General features: G+C 42.9%; 1 protein-coding gene across 1 annotated transcript in view; it reads right to left on the reverse strand.

Moving 5' to 3' along the window:
* pde4dip (phosphodiesterase 4D interacting protein) overlaps positions 1-20,125 on the reverse strand; it is a 432,228-nt gene that overhangs the window by 223,400 nt on the left and 188,703 nt on the right. The window contains exons 4-5 of the mRNA XM_067990444.1: positions 16,126-16,236; positions 6,449-6,525 (exon numbers count right to left, since the gene is read on the reverse strand). Of these exons, the coding sequence (XP_067846545.1) occupies positions 6,449-6,525; positions 16,126-16,236 (188 nt within the window). The remainder of the gene's footprint in view (positions 1-6,448; positions 6,526-16,125; positions 16,237-20,125) is intronic.

Raw genomic sequence — 20,125 nt, forward strand, 5'->3', positions numbered from 1 at the left:
TCGGAGAAGCAGGGAATCGGGTAGAGCAATTTCTGATTTCTGCATCTGACTGCGCATGTGCACTCTCTGGAACTTGCTTTTCCATTTTCCCTGAAATAACAGTGAGCCCTGCAAGCCTCGCCATTATTTTAAGAGCAATTTCTGGGCCAATATATTAAATGCCTTATATATGGCGTGTTCTTCCTCTCAATGTCACGCTAACTTGTTGTAACACTTTGCCAACTCACTATGAGCAATGCTCTGCTAATATAGGGGGGTGACCTAATAGAGGTCATTAAAATTATGAATGGGTTTGATAAGGTAGACGTAGAGAAGTTGTTTCTACTTGTGGGCCATCCAACACTAGGGGCCATAAATGTAAAATGGTCACTGATAAATCCAATGGGGAATTCAGGAGAAACTTCTTTACTCAGAGAGTAGTTAGAATGTGAAACTTGCTACCTCATGGAGTATAGCGTGTATAGAAAATAGCATTGAGATTGAGATGCCTTTAAGGGGAAACTAGATCAACACATGAGAGAGAAAGGAATAGAAGGATATGTTGATAGAGTTAGATGAAGTAGGGTGGTAGAAGGCTCATGTGGAGCATAAACGCTGGCACAGGCCAGTTGGACCGAATGGCCTGTTTCTGTGCTGTAAATTCTTTGTAAACCAGTAAACACTGTGTGACCACTTCCATCGGGTGGGTGCAACAAATGCACCGCCTTCCCGATGGAGATGGTTGGAGGCAAAACCATTTGCAGGGTCAGGCTCATTTAAATATAATTGTCAAGCTGCCAGTGCTAAACAAGCGCTGATAGGCAGCTCGCCAATTGGAGGGCGTGGGATGTTCGGTGGCTCCTCTGCAGAGCTGAATCAGTCATGATAAATAAAGGGAGGGGGAGGTGATCGCAGGGGAGGACTGAGGAGGCTCGGGCATCCCTTTAAGAACTGCTAGTTAGGCTGTGCACTGCCAAGTACCAAAAGGCAAAGTGTACGCTGAGCACGATCTGCCCGTCGGTTCTTCAAAATTGCATCAGAGTCCTATTGAGGTCGCAGGATGCCAATTTGCCTGTTTCCAATGGGCTGGCCATTTCAAAATGGCGGTGGCAGCAGCAGTAGGAGGAACATGGCAATAAGTGCAGTGCCACAATTTTCATTACAATACTGCTCCATTCCTACCCAGCAGTACAGACAAAGACTGGCCCACTGTCTAGCATATACATATAAATTAAATTGAATTATGGGCTATAACTCAAAGAGGTCAAGTGAACTCTTGAACCATCCGAGTGAAATTCAAGCAACTTGTGCAGCTTATCATGTTATCACTCCGTAACGTGCTTTACCCCTATGTAATTCGACATCTGCTCCTCTTTACTAGTGCACAGTTTATTTCTCTCCCCCTCCTTTACAAAAAACAAAAGGGAACAGTGTCCATAGCAGCAAAAGGATTATTACTGGACCTTTAATCCTTCACAGCACTGCCATTGTTGAGCTAACCTCACGGGTTTCCTGCTTATTTAACAGGGTAAAGGCTAATATAGCGAGATGATGTCAATGGCATTTCATAACTATGCTTGAGCCTGATGAATAATGATGTTTATCTGTTAAAGGAGAAGGCTACTCCTACAGGGTGTACTACCAGTGTTAAGTGATCCTAAATGTGAACATGGTAGTTTAATTTTTACAAACAAAGTTGCCCTGCAAATGCGATTTAAATCTATTACCAATCTGGGATATAATTAAGAGTTAGTATTTACCCTGACAATATATATCTTCTCCTTTAAATTGACCGTACTTCTGAAATTTAAAGTCACTTAAAGGCTCCCGTCCACCCAGGATTTAGTGGATAAATCCACTTCCCAGTGTGGCACTAAGACCAGCAAAGTCAAAAGTTTGATGCACAGTCTGTGCTGAGTTAGCTGATATTAGCTCTAGTGATGATAGAGTGGCCACAGCTGGCCTAGCATCAAGAGTGTGTGTGTGTGTGTGTGTGTGTGTGTGTGAGTGTGTGCATGTGCTCGTGTGTGTGCCTGTGCACGTGTGTTGTGTGTGTATATATATATATATATAGACATCAGATGAGGACAGGATCAGGTTTGGCAATGATGTTGATGATTGAATAGCCTGCTAACATTTGCAGCGGCACCTCACATATAAGGACTGAGCATTTGAGTCAGGTCCAGGCACCCATGGAACTGTAACTCAGCAGGTGTCAGCAGCTCCAGGAAAGGACCAGAAAAATTTGGGAGAACAACAATAAGCCAGTTTTATGAGACAATGTGTATCGTCATTAACAACCAACAGCATTTTGCTGCCTGGCACAAAACAAGGAGGAGGCAGAGACTTATTCAAGAAGGGATTCATTTTAAAGGCTTGTTTGAAACCTAACACAACACTAATAGAAAACAGGTAAAATCTCCCGATCATTTCATAACAGTGAATGGATGACAAGTTTGCTGTTGGATTGACTACAAAGGCATTGGATTGCTCTACAGGTCTCACCTGTAACTGTGAAGATGGGCAAGTGCCTTGTTTGCGGGCCTACACCAATGTCACTCTTCAGCTGGACTGTATCATATGCATGGCAGCAGCCTGGCAATGAAATTCCCTGTGATTTATCACTCCTCCCCCCAACTGTGCAAAGCATAGCTAACAATGTGTGGCTTGAACACATATCAGCCAAGCTGTGGCCCTATCAGGAGTCCCACCCCGGCTTCATGGCCCACGTAACTCGATGAACAGGCACTGGAGTTGTAGACATCAAAGCATGTGTGCTGCTTCCTATCTGCCGGATCGGTGTAAAAGAAGTCGCACACAATTCCATGCTTCGTGTTTGCCTTTCTACGCTCATACCTCAGGGACTGGCCTCAGCTCAGGGCCCCCCTGACAGAGGCTGGACAACTTTCACTGATCTTAGCAATGTGGGGACAATAGAATGTGTGCTCCTGAGTTCCATGGCACCAGGTAAAGGTGCTCCAGCTCCCAGCAGCATCCTCCTTGCCATGACCTTTAAAAAGATTATTGATAAGAAGTATGCATGGACACAGCAAAGAATATTAAAAGGTGAAGAAAATGAGATACTGAAATATCTACTGATGACAAAATGGGGGGAAAAGCAGCAAAATCTCTACAGGTTTCGACAGAGCTATTATCTGCATAGTTCATCTGATTTTGTCACTTGGTCTATAGTTTAAAATGACAATAAAAATATATATCTGTAAATATTCAACTTAAATCTTCCATGCATATTAGAGAGGAATAACTTCAGACTGTACTAGAATTACTGCTCAATATAGTTCCACAAGAGGGTGCAAAGACCAAATACATCCAGCCTGGTGACGAGGTTCTGGGATGATTCTGTCCATTCTAATGTTTTAGAAATAAAACACTAACAGAAAATTAAAAAAAATTTAACACCTGAATCCTGAAATAACTTTTTAAAAAAGGCATCAATATTTCTGAGAGTAAACAGGGCCTCTTCAGTGGTTTGATTTGGCTCCAAGGAAACATGCCTGGTGATGGGAGATTGGAATCAAGTTGATCCTTTGTGGCAGACGTGGTTATCTGATACCTAGGCCAGGTAGATCCACAGTGATTTGGTCTGGAGTCTCTTAAGCATGGTGTTGTGTTTCTGTGTATCAGATATCCAGCTAACTAAAACATTTTTTTTAAGAATATGCTAAAAGTAAGTTAAGTTTCAAAATGAAAACTTAAAACTAAAAGGGAGAGAAACTCTAGTGACGTCCTCAAAAGATTAACGTCCAGCTGGAACACTCGATATTATTTCCACTGCAACAAACCTACCAGAATGTGCCAGGACTAAATAATATAATTGTCTGTTACTGTACATTCAGTCCACCAGATGGTGCCAGACATTTTATATTACAGTATTTGTGTGCTGTGTACAGAGATTTCTACATATATTACATAGATTACTGGCTGTAATTTATCAGAGCACCATCTCTCACAGCCCAAGAGAGTTGTGTGTATATATATATATACATAATAAATGGCATGCCAATGCTATAGAGTACTGGAGTGGAATTTAAACAAAGCCTCTTGTGTATTGTTTCTACACGCTGCCAAAACTGAGCTTGCACGATACTGCGTGACAGTAATTGAAACTGCTCTCTGCACAGTACTGGTGCACCAACACATTAAGGGTGTATTTAAACTATAACTCTAGTATTTCTATTTTACTACTGCAAAGCTAAAGTTTCAATTATAACTCTGGAGGCTAGGGCCTGGAGAGAAGTAACACAACACCCCATGGATCAAGCAGTCTCATACCGATCGCGTTTGACGTTGCACGGGTGCAATTCCAATACAATGTAATCCTAGTGTTTGGGGGATAGAAGGGGCGACCTGGGGAGAGGGGTATCGACACTCCCATCCACACTCTCTAAATGTTTAAAATTTAGCCGTCATGGAAAGAGTCGTTCTGGGCAGGAGAATTGCAGCTGGAGCCTCTAAATCAAATAGAACCGATATTGCAACTATCAGCCTCAAACGGGTAACTGTAGAATAAATGCACCATAAGACTGCTGCACTCTGCTGGAATGAACATGTGTAGTGCCACAGTAAGCCTGCCCATTGCACTAATATCTTAGCAACGTCAGCACTCGCTGAATTTCAGCATGTAACCAAGGGCTGATCATCCACTGTGTACCATAAATTCTGTTTGGTGGTGAGGGGGAAAAGTGAGCTTAAATGAGCGCTGCCAGGTGAGAGAAAACCCTGATGGATCTGATTAAGTTCTGGGCCTCACCTGGTGGCCCTATACTGGAATCCTACATGCACACAACCCATTATTAAGCTTGGTTTGGACTTCTGCCTCCATCAACTTTCCACATTTACGTAAGCTAGTGGTAACAGCTGGGATAAGATTTTGAGATAATTTCTGAACTCCTTCCTCCAGACAACTTAAACATCAGAGAAATGTCAGAACTGGGATTTATGATGAGCCGGCGCCTGTGGAACCGCACCCCGACATAAGTCGGTCGCCTGAAAGAGAGGACGGGAGAAAGGAACGCGGGGGGCAGTGACACAGATCTCAACTACATGGAGTTGTTCATTTTTCAGAGTGAGATTCTTCAAAATAAAAAGCATTTACAAACCAAAATGGGCGACTGCCACTCCCAGTAAGGGGCACTCAGCAAGTTTAAGTGTTGCACAGCAAACTAACAGTCCGACAATTTCAAAATACCAGCTCTCTCTAGTGGACTAGATGTTGGACACGACAGAGTACCACAGGCTGGATTGAGATGCAGGTGTCAGTTCTTTAGTGTTTATATGTCTAATGTATATATGCTCCCTATTCAGTGGTTTTACAGTCGATAGTTTTACTTCCCATGAGCAATGAGTGCAATTTTTTAAAAATACAGCCATCACAATTGCCAGAACCAAGAATGGTAATGTCAATTATTTACTGAATGTGATGATGTTAAACACACTTGCACAAATCTCACGAGCATACAATTGCTGCAAACCCCTGTGCTCTGCTACACACCTCACAACTTATGTGCTCCAGCCCCAAATAAACATTGAAAAAAATGTTGGACCGCATCACCCGACTACACAACAGTATAACTCCATAACTATAACGGTAAATGCTTCCCAAATATGGCCTTTTAAACAACTTCAAAGCTCCTTTTAAAAAAAACATTAATTATATGCCCTTCCCATCCCAAGCTTCGTATCTGGGTATCTCCAGCAAACGACTCAACCCAAAGGCTGTGAGTTCAGATTACTTGTTTTCACAGCCTGGGGGCTACGAGGGGAGGAATTACTAGATCGTGGCCAGGTGAAGCATGCCATCTCATTCAGGGAAGGGAGATTTGAAAGCTGAGAGGGCCAGTCCCTCCTTGGAATTTCACCTGTAGTAAGCTAACTATGCAGTTAATACTATGGTCACAAAAGACATCTATTACTCAGACTGAAAAGACAAAAGCATAGTCGCAGGCAGGACTGAGCAGAGGGCAATCCTGGCAATGGAATACAGGGGCGGACTGGAGCCCCTGAAAGATTCATTGGGATTCTCGCAGAAAAAAAGGGGGAGGCGCCGATCATAAAGCGCTATGGAATCATTCACGGGGCACTCAGGAAATCTCCCAATTACTTATATAGCCAGTCCGCCCCTGAGGAAATACTATATTCTTCGCACACAAGCCTCTAAAAGGCAGTAGAGATGGCGGCCTCAAATGGCAGCCAGATACTTTGTAGCATGTTTGCATAAATCTATTAAATAATTTTAAACAGACATTTACACGCTCTGGGCTATTTCTTTAAACAAAAAAAACACAAGCAGGTCCATTCCTCCAATTTTTCAAACTGGGAAAAAATGAAGCAGATTGTTGCTTCCAGATACATGTTACCTCAGTGGAAACAGTGACATAGTTACTTTACAGTAACTGTAAACTTTAGCACAGGCACAATGATTCAGGAGGAAGCAGTAAATGTGACTTACGAGGCTTTCTCAAGCAGCTCAGTTTTTTCATTGAGTTCTCGTTTCAGGCTCTCCACTTCCACCTTCAGCTCGATGTTCTGAAAGACAGATGACTTGGTGAGTGTCACAGCTTTGATAATGATTAAGGCAAGTGATGTGCTTTGGCTCAGTTCTGCTCAGAAACTTGCATTTTCACTGCCTCTGGGATTTTTTAATGCAAAGTTATAGCAGCAAATTGTACTATGCCCATTAAGCATAGAAACTCATGTTGCAGGTTGTTGCACTGCACCAAATCAGTTGCTCTAATAATGATCTAGGACAAGATTGTTAAGAATGGAATGTGACACAAATTTGAAAATAAAAATAAGACCTTAAAGAAAGAAAAAAAGACTTGCATTTATATAGCGCCTTTCACGACCTTAGGATGTTCCAAAGCACGTTACAACCAATGAAGTACTTTTGAAATGTAGTCACTGTTGGAAAGTAGGAAACGTGAAAGTCAATTTGCGCATAGCAAGGTCCCACAAACAGCAATGAGATAATGACCAGATAATCTGGTTTTAGTAATGTTGGTTGAGGGATAAATCTTGGCCAGGACGCCGGGAAATGCCCCTGTTCTTCTTTGAATAGTGCCATGGGATCTTTTATGTCCACCTGAGAGGGCAGATGGGGCCTCGGTTTAATGTCTCATTTGAAAGAGGGCACCTCCACCAGTGCAGCACTCCCTCAGTACTGCACTGAAGTGTCAAAGATCAATGGAGCCTTATTTAGTGCTGTGGGGGTAGAAATTCCGCAGGGGTTCTCCCGATCGGCCGCCGTAACTTCGGTGGAAGATTGGCGGAAACTCTGGGGAAACATCATAAAAATATGCAGTTTTTCCAGCGTTTCTGCTGAAGTTACAGCGAACAATTGGAAGAATCCCCAGGGAAATTCCAGATAATAGAACCCATTCGAAACATTAACCTTTCTTGCTTGACGGTAGGCCAACAGTGCATTTCCAGCATTTTCTAGTACAGCTCTTTGCACTCTCGCTCAGACATTCTCCCTCATTCAGGTCTTCTCTATAGTTGCTTTAACACTTCTCTATATAGTCTGCCTGCCGGGAAACGCATTTTGTATAGTGGGATATGCCTCGAGGCTAATTCTTTTCTGTCTCTACCCCCTGCCCAGCTGACATTAATTTGTCGGGGCGGGGTGGTGAGACCAAGTTCAAACATCAGTTGAGGCTGGGATTTGAATCAAGATCTCCATCCCAATAGTCAGACACCTTACTACTAAGGTTAAATAAAAACTGCAGTGACATTTGGTAAATTCCAACTGGCTTTGTAATGGTCCTGTGAGAAACAATTCCAAATGTGCTTGGTTTGAAATCTGGAAATAACCATCATTTATGGGTAAAACCACAGATAGTTGTGCAGTCAGGTCATTCTCAGGTTGTTGTGTTCAGTGAGGAGTGTAAGCACCGAATCCTTGGGACAGTATGACAACTGGGAAGGTGATAAACCAATTACTGTATAAGTCACAAGCATTTGATATCAGCATTAATTTCATTTGTCAGTTTCCTGCCCAATTGCTTAACTGATCCCAGTTATCCCTAAACAGACTTGCTGCAGAACCTACAGCAATTTGTGCATCCCTGATTTTAGTTGCTCCACCATTGGCGGCCATGCCTTCAGCTGCCTAAGCCCTAAGCTCTGGAATTCCCTCCCTAAACCTCTCCCTCCTCCTTTAAGATGCTCCTTAAAACCTACCTCTTTGACTGAGATTTTGGTCACCTGCCCTAATATCTCCTTATGTGGCTTGATGTCACATTTTGATTGATAACGCTCCTGTGAAGTGCCTTGGGATGTTTTACTATGTTAAAGGAGCTAAATGAATGCAAGTTGTTGTTGTTTTTGTCGTAGACTTTGTTTGGGTTTGCTGCAGAAATTGGCCTTGAGGTACTGCAGAATTCTAGGATTCCTGACAATACTCTACAAATATCCCTTGTATCAGAAAATGACCATACTGATTGCAGTGGAGATTTCATGATCTTTTGCAAATGCAGTGGGAATTACCCCTATCTTCCTTGTTCAAATCAGCTTACTCAACAACCACCCTTGCCCCCATGATTGAACTTGGAACTTCCTGACGTAGGTGGCTCGGCAACTCATTGGATTAACTCACTGTGCCGTCGGAGAGGGCAGTCACCAGCTGTCATTTTTTTTAAAGGTTATATTTATTTGCTTTTCAAGATAAGCAGTAGATTTAATACCAATCATGTAGGAAAGCCCTTAGTCTCTGACACACTCCTTCCCCTCCATTCAAACCACTGGATACTGGGCCACCAAAGGTGCTGGGCAGCCTGAACCATGGCTTTCAGATTCCTGGTGCATCTCAGATTAATACAGCATGCCACATGTTAATCCTCTGTCAAGCAAGTGGAAATATGAGAGGCTGATGTTGAATAGTACAGAAATGCATTACAGCCTAGTCTGCTTACTTCAAAGTTGGTTAACTTCAATTCCTGGATATTTAATTTTTTATACACTTTTTAAAGTTGCCATTTTAATTATGTTATCCAATTCAAATTACTGGATAACTTAAAATTTTTGCATGCAAAAACTTTGAATTATCAGGGGCAGACTTTAGATACAAACAATAGCCTACTGTAACTCCTGAATTTAATAACTCCTTGGTTTCATTTATTCCTGAGCAGCGGATGGTCAATGAGCCCCGTCGTAAGTCCAAACTCTCAGATAATTTGTTTCGGGAACTGAAGCTAGCGATCTGCCTCTATATTTAGGTTGGTGATCTCCTCGACAACAGCTCCAAGAATAAACCCAGCTTGCGATGAAAGTGATGCACAGCTCTCCCATTGGATGGTAGCTCCCAAAGTGCAAGAGGCAGATTCTGTAGCAGGTTAGTAATGAACCTGTCACCACATTCATCATACTCAATGCTCATTTAGGAGGTGTACGGGGGAATACATTGTTTGCTGCACTTAATGAGAAAGAAGAAAGGAAGAAAGAACTTGCATTTTCATGACTTCAGTATGTCCCAAAGCACTTTACAGCCAATGAAGTACTTCTGAAGTGGAGTCACTGTTATAATGTAGGAGACTATCTGTCTAGTCTTTTTCTTCCCCCGCTCAGCTTTTAAAACCACTGTGTTAAGCAGTATGACTTTATAGGTGCTGGCAGCCTTCTGGTACCTCACCCAAGTGGTCATTCTTCACATGTAAATGTTGGTAGGATATTCTACAAAGGGAGGCATCACATACAAGCCCAAACCTGTCCTCACCTGGCATTTATATCCTTTTCACAGCCGTCATCAGAGCAATCCAGAGCAACAGTACTGGCTGATTTTTCTCCTCCCAAATCAAGGGCTACTGAGTCCTATCATCGTACCCCCAACTACTGGCTTGGCCAAGATCAGTAAACTCAGCACAGATCAGGGATCAGATTTAGGACCTTCCAGGTATGGCTCAGTATCACACTGGGAGTATATTTACAAATTGAACAACAAGGCTGCTATCAGTACAATATTGAAGATAAGATGTTTAAAAGAGACATAGCACAGGGGTGGGGTGGATGAGATGGATTAAAAGCTTCTTTCTCTTATTTAATATGAAAATGCAATGTTCACATACAAATGAAAATTATATCTTTGGCGGCAACTCCTGTTAGGTTTTGCACTTCTAACCAGATGCTCAAGAATCACAGACTCAGCTGACATTTGAATCGGCTGATCCCCCCACCCCTCCCCCCGCCACCTTGTGTGAATTTCACCATTTCTAAGCTTGGCTGCTGGATCCGAGTAATATTCCAGCATGAAACCAGCTGACAATGAATATCACGCCCCCGGGACACGTCTACTCTTTAGCCCAAAAGGTGCAAACTGGTGACCTGCTCTAAGGCTTCAGCCTACAAACATCCATACCAGTCAGTAGGAAATGCACAAACAATATCAAGGGTGAATCTACTTCTGATTGCTCCTTCCTCTGTGGAGAAATTGGCACTAAGATTGGGAATCCTTCAGTATTTAGGATATAAGTTCCTGTTCCATGGTGATGTACACTGTGACACCAACTTGATGCACCACTGGGTCACATATTAATGAAGACCGTGGGGAAGAGTCCAAAGTAGGGTTGATGCCTTTTGCCCCAAGTCCAAAAGTAAAGAGGTTGCAGGGTAAGGGTGGGGAAAGTGGGATCATAACTTGAGTTCTCATGTTTTCATTGCAAGGGATGAAAATTGATGAGATAGCCTCAATAACAATAACAGATCAAATAACACTATATGAAGAACAGAAGGGCCAACATTGCTCCCTCAACCAACACCACCAAAAACAGATTGTCTGATCATTCATGTCATTTGCTGCTTGTGGGGCCTTGCTATATGCAAATTGACTGCACTTCAAAAGTACTTAATTGGTTGTAATGTCCTTATGACATCCTGAGGACATGATAAACTGTTATAATTTCTTTCTTTTTTCACAACCACCTAAAGGTAGGCAAAACCTTGGTTTAACCCCTCATCCAAATGTTGGCAATTCTGACAATGCAGCCAAGTGTATCAGCCTGGATTATTCACTCAAGCAATATGGGGTCAAACTCATAACCTTCTGACTGAGGCAAATGTACTACACATTCATCCAACTTACACGTGTTCATGCTGTCCAATAACACATTAATTTTCACTTAGAAATATTGGTCGTGAAGATGGCCAATGTGACGTTATAAGCAATGTTAAATACAACCCATTGAAAATAATCCGCCTGGTTTCACTGCATATGTGTGGTACAGTTTCAAAAAACTAAGACAAGATATCGGAATGGGTTTCACCTTCATTAAAAAAAACCTTTTACAAAATATTAATGAAGTGTTCACTCTCAGTCCCTCACCCAATACAATAAAACAACTAATTAAAACAATATATCTCAGCGGTTGTGATACCTGTAAGGTGTTCTGTTCCCTTCCGCCTTACACCGGTTCTTGGACCTTGGAATTACAAGAACAAAATTGCACGCGACAAACAGGCCCAACCCAAACTTGTTAGTTTTTTAGACTAACAAAACCCCAGTATAAACCCTTCCACGATTTGAGTGAAACTTACAATCACCCATGTGGCTAGTTGTTACCGATGCTGATCATAGGCCTGGAAATGACTGTTTTTCGTCCTTCTTCCCTTGACTGCAGCCTCCGCACTTAGTAGTTTGCCTGGAACTTACAACCACCCACGCAGCTGGTCATTACCAATGTTGATTGTAAGCCTGGATCTGGAGGTGACTGGTCTCCGTCCATCTTCACCTGACTGCAGCCTCCACGTGCTGCTGTTGTACCTTCTTAAAGTGTTCCAGTCATGCAAACCCCCACCTGGGCCTCATCCATGGTTTCAGCTATCAATCTGTTGGATCCCTTGATATTCACACCTCTTCATCTGGGCATCTTGGTGATTCAAAACTCCTTAGTTGTGCAGAGCTGTGAGGTCGAGAGATAACTCCTTATCTCCTCCCTGCTACCTGCACAGCATCAGGACAATGCAGTATTCCTCATTGTGATGGGCCCTTGGCTCACAGCATTGTTTAGGTGTGAAAGGCCTTCTGTTCATGTCTGAATGTAAGGAGTCGCACAACACCAGGTTATAGTCCAACAGCTTAAATCACAAGCTTTCGGAGCTTTGCTCCTTCGTCAGGTGAAGAAAGAGCAAAGCTCCGAAAGCTTGTGATTTCAAATAAAGCTGTTGGACTATAACCTGGTGTTGTGTGACTCCTTACATTTGTCCACCCCAGTCCATCACCGGCATCTCCACATCATGGTTCATGTCTGAGACTGAGCATGGCTCAGAGGCTCAGTTTGATTATACATTGTCTCGATGTTAATGTGTCTTCGCCAGGGCCTCATTGTTTGATATAAATGAGTCTCCGAAATTGATCATGGGCTGGAGTCTCTTTGACTGGCACCTGTTCTCGCAGCCTGTTTCATGTCTTGCAGTTTTACAGTGCTTTTATAGTATTTTCCATATTTGTAGTCTTACAGTCTTCATGACTCCTCCTAATATGACTGCAGATTTGTGAGGCATTGCGCATACTGCGGCCTTTCTCTTATTAAATGCTCCAACGCCCCCCTAACACCATAACCCAGTTGTTAACCCAAACCTTGAATAGGTAGGAGCTTTACACATAAAGTGACCAACTCTTTAACATGTACTAGTCGGCAATATTTTCATTTATTCCACTGAAATGGGGAGTGTTTGGATTAATTTGGGTTTGGGATCTGTGTGGTCTGAATAAATGAGGCTGTGTGCAAGCAGACAGGGGGCGATTTTAACTCCCAGTGGGTTTCCAACGAGAAACCGCAGGAGTCAGTTTCTGACCCACCTGCCAGGCCTCATTACCATGCTGCTGTTCCACTTCCCACCCGTTCTGGGCAGGTAGTGGCTGCCAGCCTCGTGAATGTCAGGCAGCCCATGCAGATAGGTGTAAGAAAGGGGGTTCTAGGAGGGTTTCACGGGAGGGGAGGGGAGGGGGGGGGGTAGGGAAGAGTCCAGAACAGGGGAGGCCTAAACTTTCCTGGTGAGCCCTGGAGAAGCACTCCTGCTCCTCCCGGCCCCACAAAGTAAAGGAAAAACTAACCTTACAAGGTCTCTTCACGTTTCCATCCTCTTCAGACCTGCTTCACCCTGTTCAGGTCTGAGTTAAAATGCTGTCAGATCCCGATCTGAATATGTCAATTAAGACCCTGCCGGTTTCAGGTGGGTTCCTTTACCGCCTGCTCAGAAGAGCAGATTAAAAGCGGGAGCGGTGGGATACAGGCAGCTCTTTGGCGAGTAAGTAGCCTGGGGCATTTTAACTGCCCACCCATCCAGTTTCCGCTGGGCGGATAGGGTTAAAAACCCCTCCAGAATCTCCACAGGCTGCAAGGGATCTGACGCAGTTGAAATCATCTCCACATTGTCAGGGAATTACATGTGTGCCCACCACGACACCACTAGGAATTGGACAAGCGGCAGGAAATATGGATGTCAATTAGCTGCTAATGAACTGGATGGATGTACAGCCACTAAACCAAAGGCATGTTGACATATAGACCACTGTTGAAAGTGGATGGATAGCCAAAACAACAACACAAAAATGGACACTAAGCCGTAAGACTATAATGATAATTGATATATAAGGTCCGATTTTCAACTCTATGCGGGGGCCAAAGTGGGCGGGAACATTCCAGGTCTCCAGAGCGTGAGCCTCGGGAAATTTTAACCCCCAGGCATGATTTACATGCCCCGACACTGACTCCCACCTGAAGCTGGCGGGAATGAAGTCACTATGGAATTGGTCCTCGGCAAGTAAGTAACAATTTTGGGGTTGGGGTGTGGGTGGGGGCAGAGTCCAATTCAAATGCTTAAATGTAACAAAGTAGAGTCACTGTAACTTGTCCTTCACTATAACACTCTAACAGAACACACAGTCTGTGACTGCTTTGCCAATAGAGAAACCATGCAAAACCTGCTGTCTGTAACAGGCGTCATCTTGCTTATACACTCTGTGATCTATGTTTTATAACTCCCTCATAACCATGTAAAGCACCATCTCTATAACAAGCCTCTCACTGTAACACTGACAGAGTATGTATGCCCCACACTACAGAGAATCGATAAAACACAACTCTGGACTCTTACGCATCTCCCATTCCCTTCACCCCACCAATGGTGGCCGTGACTTTAGCCTTCTGGGCCCTGAGCTCTGGAATTCCTTCCCTAAACCTCTCCCTTGTCCTTCAAAACCTGCCTCTTTAACAAAGCTTTTAGTTACCTCCCCTAATATTTCTTTCTTTGGCTTTTTGTCTAATTATGCTTCTGTAAAGCGCCTTGGGACGTTTACCTCCATTAAAGGTATTATATAAAGTTGTTGTTGATACCCTCTTTTTTCACACTTTTCCTGTGAAGCTCTCTGCTGAGCACATCTGTGCTCAACACAAGAAAATCAATATAAAGCATGTTCTTTAGTTTCCTGCTTATACGGTCATTGCAAATCTGAGCACCACTCATTTCTGGTACAATCCAGTTTCCAAACAACAGGGTAAACAACTATTCGCAAAGCAGATTCTAGCAGATCATACAAAATATCATCTTTAACATGTTCTTTAAATGGATCCTAAGCAATGTTATCCAGAAATGAGTAGCTTTTAAAAGGTTTCTTCAACCCTGTCACACTGGGCTCTGTTAGTAATTAGAGTCAGATCTGAATTCCTCCCTAAATGCCTCCACCTCTCCTCCTCCCTTACTTCCTCTCCTTCTTTAAGACCCTCTTAAAATCCAGCTCTTTGACCAAGTTTTTGGGCACCCCTGCTATTATCTCCTTTTTTGGCTCTACATAATTTATTTGATTATGCTTCTGAGCAGGTAAGTAACCTGTTCGTTTTTAACTGTCCACCCACCAGGTTTCCACCAGGTGGGTAGGATTAAAATCGACCCCAGTAATTTTTATGCTTTTGATTGGTTATTTAGATTCTCTAATCAAGTTTCCAGTATGTGCAGATAAAACCCATGTTTTTCCATTTTAAAACTGAGATATTCTTGAAATGTACTGGCAGCTCAACTCCAGCTGGATGGTAAATCCTACCCGATACAATTATCCGACTCGATAGTAAATCCTACCAGGTACGGTTATCCGACTGGATGGTAAATCCTACCAGGTACGGTTATCCGACAGGATGGTAAATCCTACCAGGTACGGTTATCCGACTGGATAGTAAATCCTACCAGGTACGGTTATCCGGCTGGATAGTAAATCCTACCAGGTACGGTTATCCGGCTGGATAGTAAATCTTACCAGGTACGGTTATCCGGCTGGATAGTAAATCCTACCAGGTACGGTTATCCGACAGGATGGTAAATCCTACCAGGTACGGTTATCCGGCTGGATAGTAAATCCTACTAGGTACGGTTATCCGACTGGATAGTAAATCCTACCAGGTACGGTTATCCGGCTGGATAGTATGTCCTACTAGATACGAATATCCAAGTAACAACGGGCTCTCCTTTTGATCAACAACCCAGAGTCTGTGAAAAATTATGAACCCTAAATTGCATGTTAGCTGTTTTATGCAAAACTGCACCCCAAGTCCCACAAGATTGCTGCAGATGATCGAGATAATCCACTGTATTTGGGCAGTTATCTCCAAACAGAAGGATTGAAATTGGAAGATCCTAAGCAATTGAAGTTTGCCAGGGGTAACATCAGTTTGGTGCAAAACAATTACATAATTTTGACACTAGTGATCAATGGCATAGTATCAACAATATTTATATCATAAAACCCCTTTCTTCTTATTCCAATTCTCTTCCCTTTCCTTCTTCCAAACCTTCCTGCACCACCTCAGGCTAAGAGGGTGAACCAATGAGTTTCACCCAGCTCTCTGGCAGTTTTCACTCTCTATTTGGCTGATGAGTTGTGCATTAGCAATCAGGGGTATCTCTCTCCCCATAAATGTGGCAAAGTGCCTTGGCACTGCTTGGCACCCATCTTTTGATGGCACAGCTGAGATCAGAAAATAACATGTGGGGGGGCATCAAGGTTTGAATCTGTGTCCTACCTCTCCCTGGCACTGCTTGTTCATTCTCTGACATATTGCCCTAAAAAATATCATATTTTGAGATTTTGAGTAGAATACACTTTCAATGCCTTGCTCACACAGACAAAGTGGTAAAGTCTCCTACCCTCTTGTAGATGTCTTCGCTGCTGTCATCATATTTCTGTTGTATTCGCTCCTCAAGGAAATAGATCCTGAGCTTGAGGCTGAAGTTTTCTTTCTTCAAGTCATTTAGATGCTGGGAAAGAGTACGGTAACCGTTAGACATGGCAGGTGATACAGGGGGGGGGCAACTACCCCCCCCTCCCACTCAGTGCAGTAACATCTCAAAACAAACTAGAAGTAAAACCAACAAAACATTGTAAAAGCTGTGAGGACTCTCTCAGCACACCGTCAGTGTGCCATCGCAGCTCACGTTAGGGTGGTTGGGAAAGCCAAAAGTCTTTTTTTATCTCAAAGAGGAATGACAGGAATCTCGAGCAGACCAGCGTACTGCATGACAAGTGGCACAAGTGATGTAAATCGATCCCATTACCAGTGAGAGGCCCTGACTAACTTAACATCACCTTATTAGTTTCACATTGACAGGTGCCTGCTAGTCTCCTTCTCTCTGCCCAGCAGTATTTCAAATTGAGCAGGCGTTTTTGCAACTGCTTGGAGAATTTTGGAGAAAAACATTGTAATAAATAAACTTTACAACTGCGTCTAACATTTAATGCAGACTCTTAATTCTTAATTCTAAATTCTAAACAAGGGGTTGTGTCATCTGAACCCTTTAAGTTAAACAATGACAAATAATTCAGTTATATTTTTTCTGTTTTTAATATATTTGTTTGAACAGACAGTGCTTATAACATTATCAACTTGCATGGAGATCTTATTGAACCAGGCATATGAAGGAGCTAAATTAACATTTACAGAGATGCACTTATTAACCCAGAGTGCTTCAGTGACTGTCATTTTAAATGTGTGAGTGCATGTGTGTGCGTGTATATATATATATATATATATATCAGTATGTGTCTGTGCGTGTATGAGCAGACGTGTATATATCAGTATGTGTGTGTCTGTGCATGTGTGTGTGTGTTAATTTGGCTCCATCACACTGTGTGCTGAATGAAGATCAGTATCCTTGGAAGATAGCAGAATGGGATCCAACTGGGAAAAGCGTACGATGAAGGCTAAAGTTGAAAGGGTGGAACTGTGCATAGGAAGGCCAGAATGCAAAAGTGACAAAGGGTAGAGAGTTGCGAAAGTTGGCAGAGGGGAGAGTGCCATAGCAAAGTCCTGTGACAACCAAAGCCAGGCTGCTTATGACAACTGATTGATTGACATGGTAAGGCTGAATGACTCATGCAAGTTGCTTCTCCTGATGTTATCAGCAGGCACTACTTCAACTTTTCTTTAACAATTATTAGAAAGAAAAGGTGCTAAAGTTAAGGATCATTTCTGTACTGCTTTTATACTTAAAAGTGATGTGGACAGTGACGTACACTGTTTAATGTCAGATTTCAGAGACCCATTGCAAATATATGTGTTAGGTTTGAACAAACTGTTCACTAGTTCGCTTTTTTTTAATTAATGTGCTGAGTGGAACAGATCTGATATGAGGTTTTCTCACAGGACAAAGACTGGATCTTTGCCCCATGAAGACCAACATAACAGGCACCGTTGGATGGCCAGTGGAAAACACATTTCATATGTGAATATATTTAGCATTAGATATCACCATAGTGGTATCACTTTTCTTTCACAAGAGCAAGGAACTCAGGAAGTTGAAAGTGCACTCTGTAATATTAGTAGGGAATGCATTACCATGTTCATATGAAATTTTATGTTGGTACTCTGATTGGTTGGATGTGACAAGTGGTGTTCCCCAGGGATCTGTTCTGGGGCATCAACTTTTCATCATATTTATTAATGACTTGGATGAAGGAATAGAGAGTTGTACATCCAAGTTTGCAGATGACTGTAAGTTAGGGGTGACAGTAAGTAGTACAGATGGGAGCAGGATGTTGCAAAGAGACATACACAGATTAAGTGAGTGGGCAAAACTGTGGCAGACAGAGTTCAATGTGGGGAAGTGTGAGGTCATCCACTTTGGACCCAAGAAAGATAAACTGGAGTATTTACTAAATGGTGAGAAACTAGTGACTGTAGAGGAGCAAAGAGATTTGGGAGTCCGAGTACACAAATCATTAAAAGCCAGTAGACAGGTACAAAAAGCTTTCTATAATAAATGTGCTGAATGGAACAGAGCTGATTTGAGTTTTCTCACAGGACAAAGGCTAGATCTTTGCCCCATGAAGACCAGCATAACAGGCACATAAAAACATACATAGAAACATAGAAAATGGGAACAAGAGTAGGCCATTCGGCCCTTCGGGCCTGCTCCGCCATTCAAAATTATCATGGCTGATCGTCTAACTCAGTACCCTGTTCCCGCTTTTTCCCCATATCCCTTGATCCCTTCAGCATTAAGAAATATATCTATCTCCTTCTTGAATACATTTAATGACTTGGCCTCCACTGCCTTCTGTGGTAGAGAATTCCACAGGTTCACCACCCTCTGAGTGAAGAAATTTCTCCTCATCTCGGTTCTAAATGGCATACCCCATATCCTGAGACTGTGACCCCTGGTTCTGGGCTCCCAGCCATCGGGAACATCCTCCCTGCATCTAGTCTGACTAGTCCTGTTAGAATTTTATATGTTTCGATGAGATCACCTCTCGTTCTTTTAAACTCTAGTGAATATAGGCCTAGTTGACCCAATCTCTCCTCATACATCAGTCCTGCCATCCCAGGAATCAGTCTGGTAAACCTTTGTTGCATTCCATCCAGGGCAAGGACATCCTTCCTCAGATAAGGAGACCAAAACTGCACACAATACTCCAGATGTGGTCTCACCAAGGCCCTGTACAACTGCAGTAAGACATCCCTGTTCCTGTACTCAAATCCTCTTGCAATGAACGCCAACATACCATTCGCCTTCCTAACTGCTTACTGCACCGGAATGCTCACTTTCAGCGACTGGTGTACAAGGACACCCAGATCTCGTTGCACCTCCCCTTTTCCCAACCTATCATCATTCAGATAATAATCTGCCTTTGTTTTTACAACCAAAGTGGATAACCTCACATTTATCCACGTTATACTGCATCTGCCATGTTCTTGCCCACTCACCCAGCTTGTCTAAATCACATTGGAGCCTCTTTGCATCCTCCTCACAGCTCACATTCCACCCCAGCTTTGTGTCGTCTGCAAACTTGGAAATGTTACATTTAGTTCCCTCATCCAAATCATTGATATATATTGTGAATAGCTGGGGCCCAAGCACTGATCCCTGTGGGACTCCACTAGTCACTGCCTGCTACCCGGAAAAAGATCCGTTTATTCCTACTCTCTGTTTCCTGTCTGTCAACCAATTCTCAATCCATGCCAGTATATTCCCCCCAATCCCATGTGCTTTAATTTTGCACACTAATCTCTTGTGTGGCACCACTGGATGGTCAGTGGAAAACACATTTCATGTGTGAATATTTTTGGAATGTTGGCCTTTATCTCAAGGGGGCTGGAATACAAAGGGGAGGAAGTTATGCTTCAGATGTATAGAGACTTGATCAGACCCCATCTGCAGTACCATGTTCAGTTTCAGGCACTGCACCTCAGGAAGGACATATTGGCCTCAGAGGGGGTGCAGTGCAGATTTTCCAGAATGATACCTGGGTTAAATTATGAGGACAGGTTGTATAAACTTGGCATGTATTCCCTTGAGTATAGGAGATTGAGGTGTGATCTGATCAAAGTGTTTAAAATGTTAAAAGGATTCAATAGGGTAGATACAGAGAAACTATTTCCTCTGGTGCGGGTGGACTCAAGAACATGGGGATATAATCTTAAAATTAGAGCTAGGCCATTCAGGAGCGAAATCAGGAAGCACTTTTTCACATAAAGGGTAGTAGAAATTTGGAACACTCTCCCTCAAAAGGCTGTGGATGCTAGGACAATTGGAGCGTTCAAGACTGGGGTAAGGGTATCAAGGGTTATGGAGCAAAAGCAGGTAAAATGGAATTGAGGTGCAGATCAGCCATAATCTAAGTGAATGGTGGAACAGGCCCGAAGGGTTG

The sequence above is a fragment of the Heptranchias perlo genome, chromosome 9 (genome assembly GCF_035084215.1).
Source record: "Heptranchias perlo isolate sHepPer1 chromosome 9, sHepPer1.hap1, whole genome shotgun sequence".
NCBI classification, from domain to species: Eukaryota; Metazoa; Chordata; class Chondrichthyes; order Hexanchiformes; family Hexanchidae; genus Heptranchias; species Heptranchias perlo.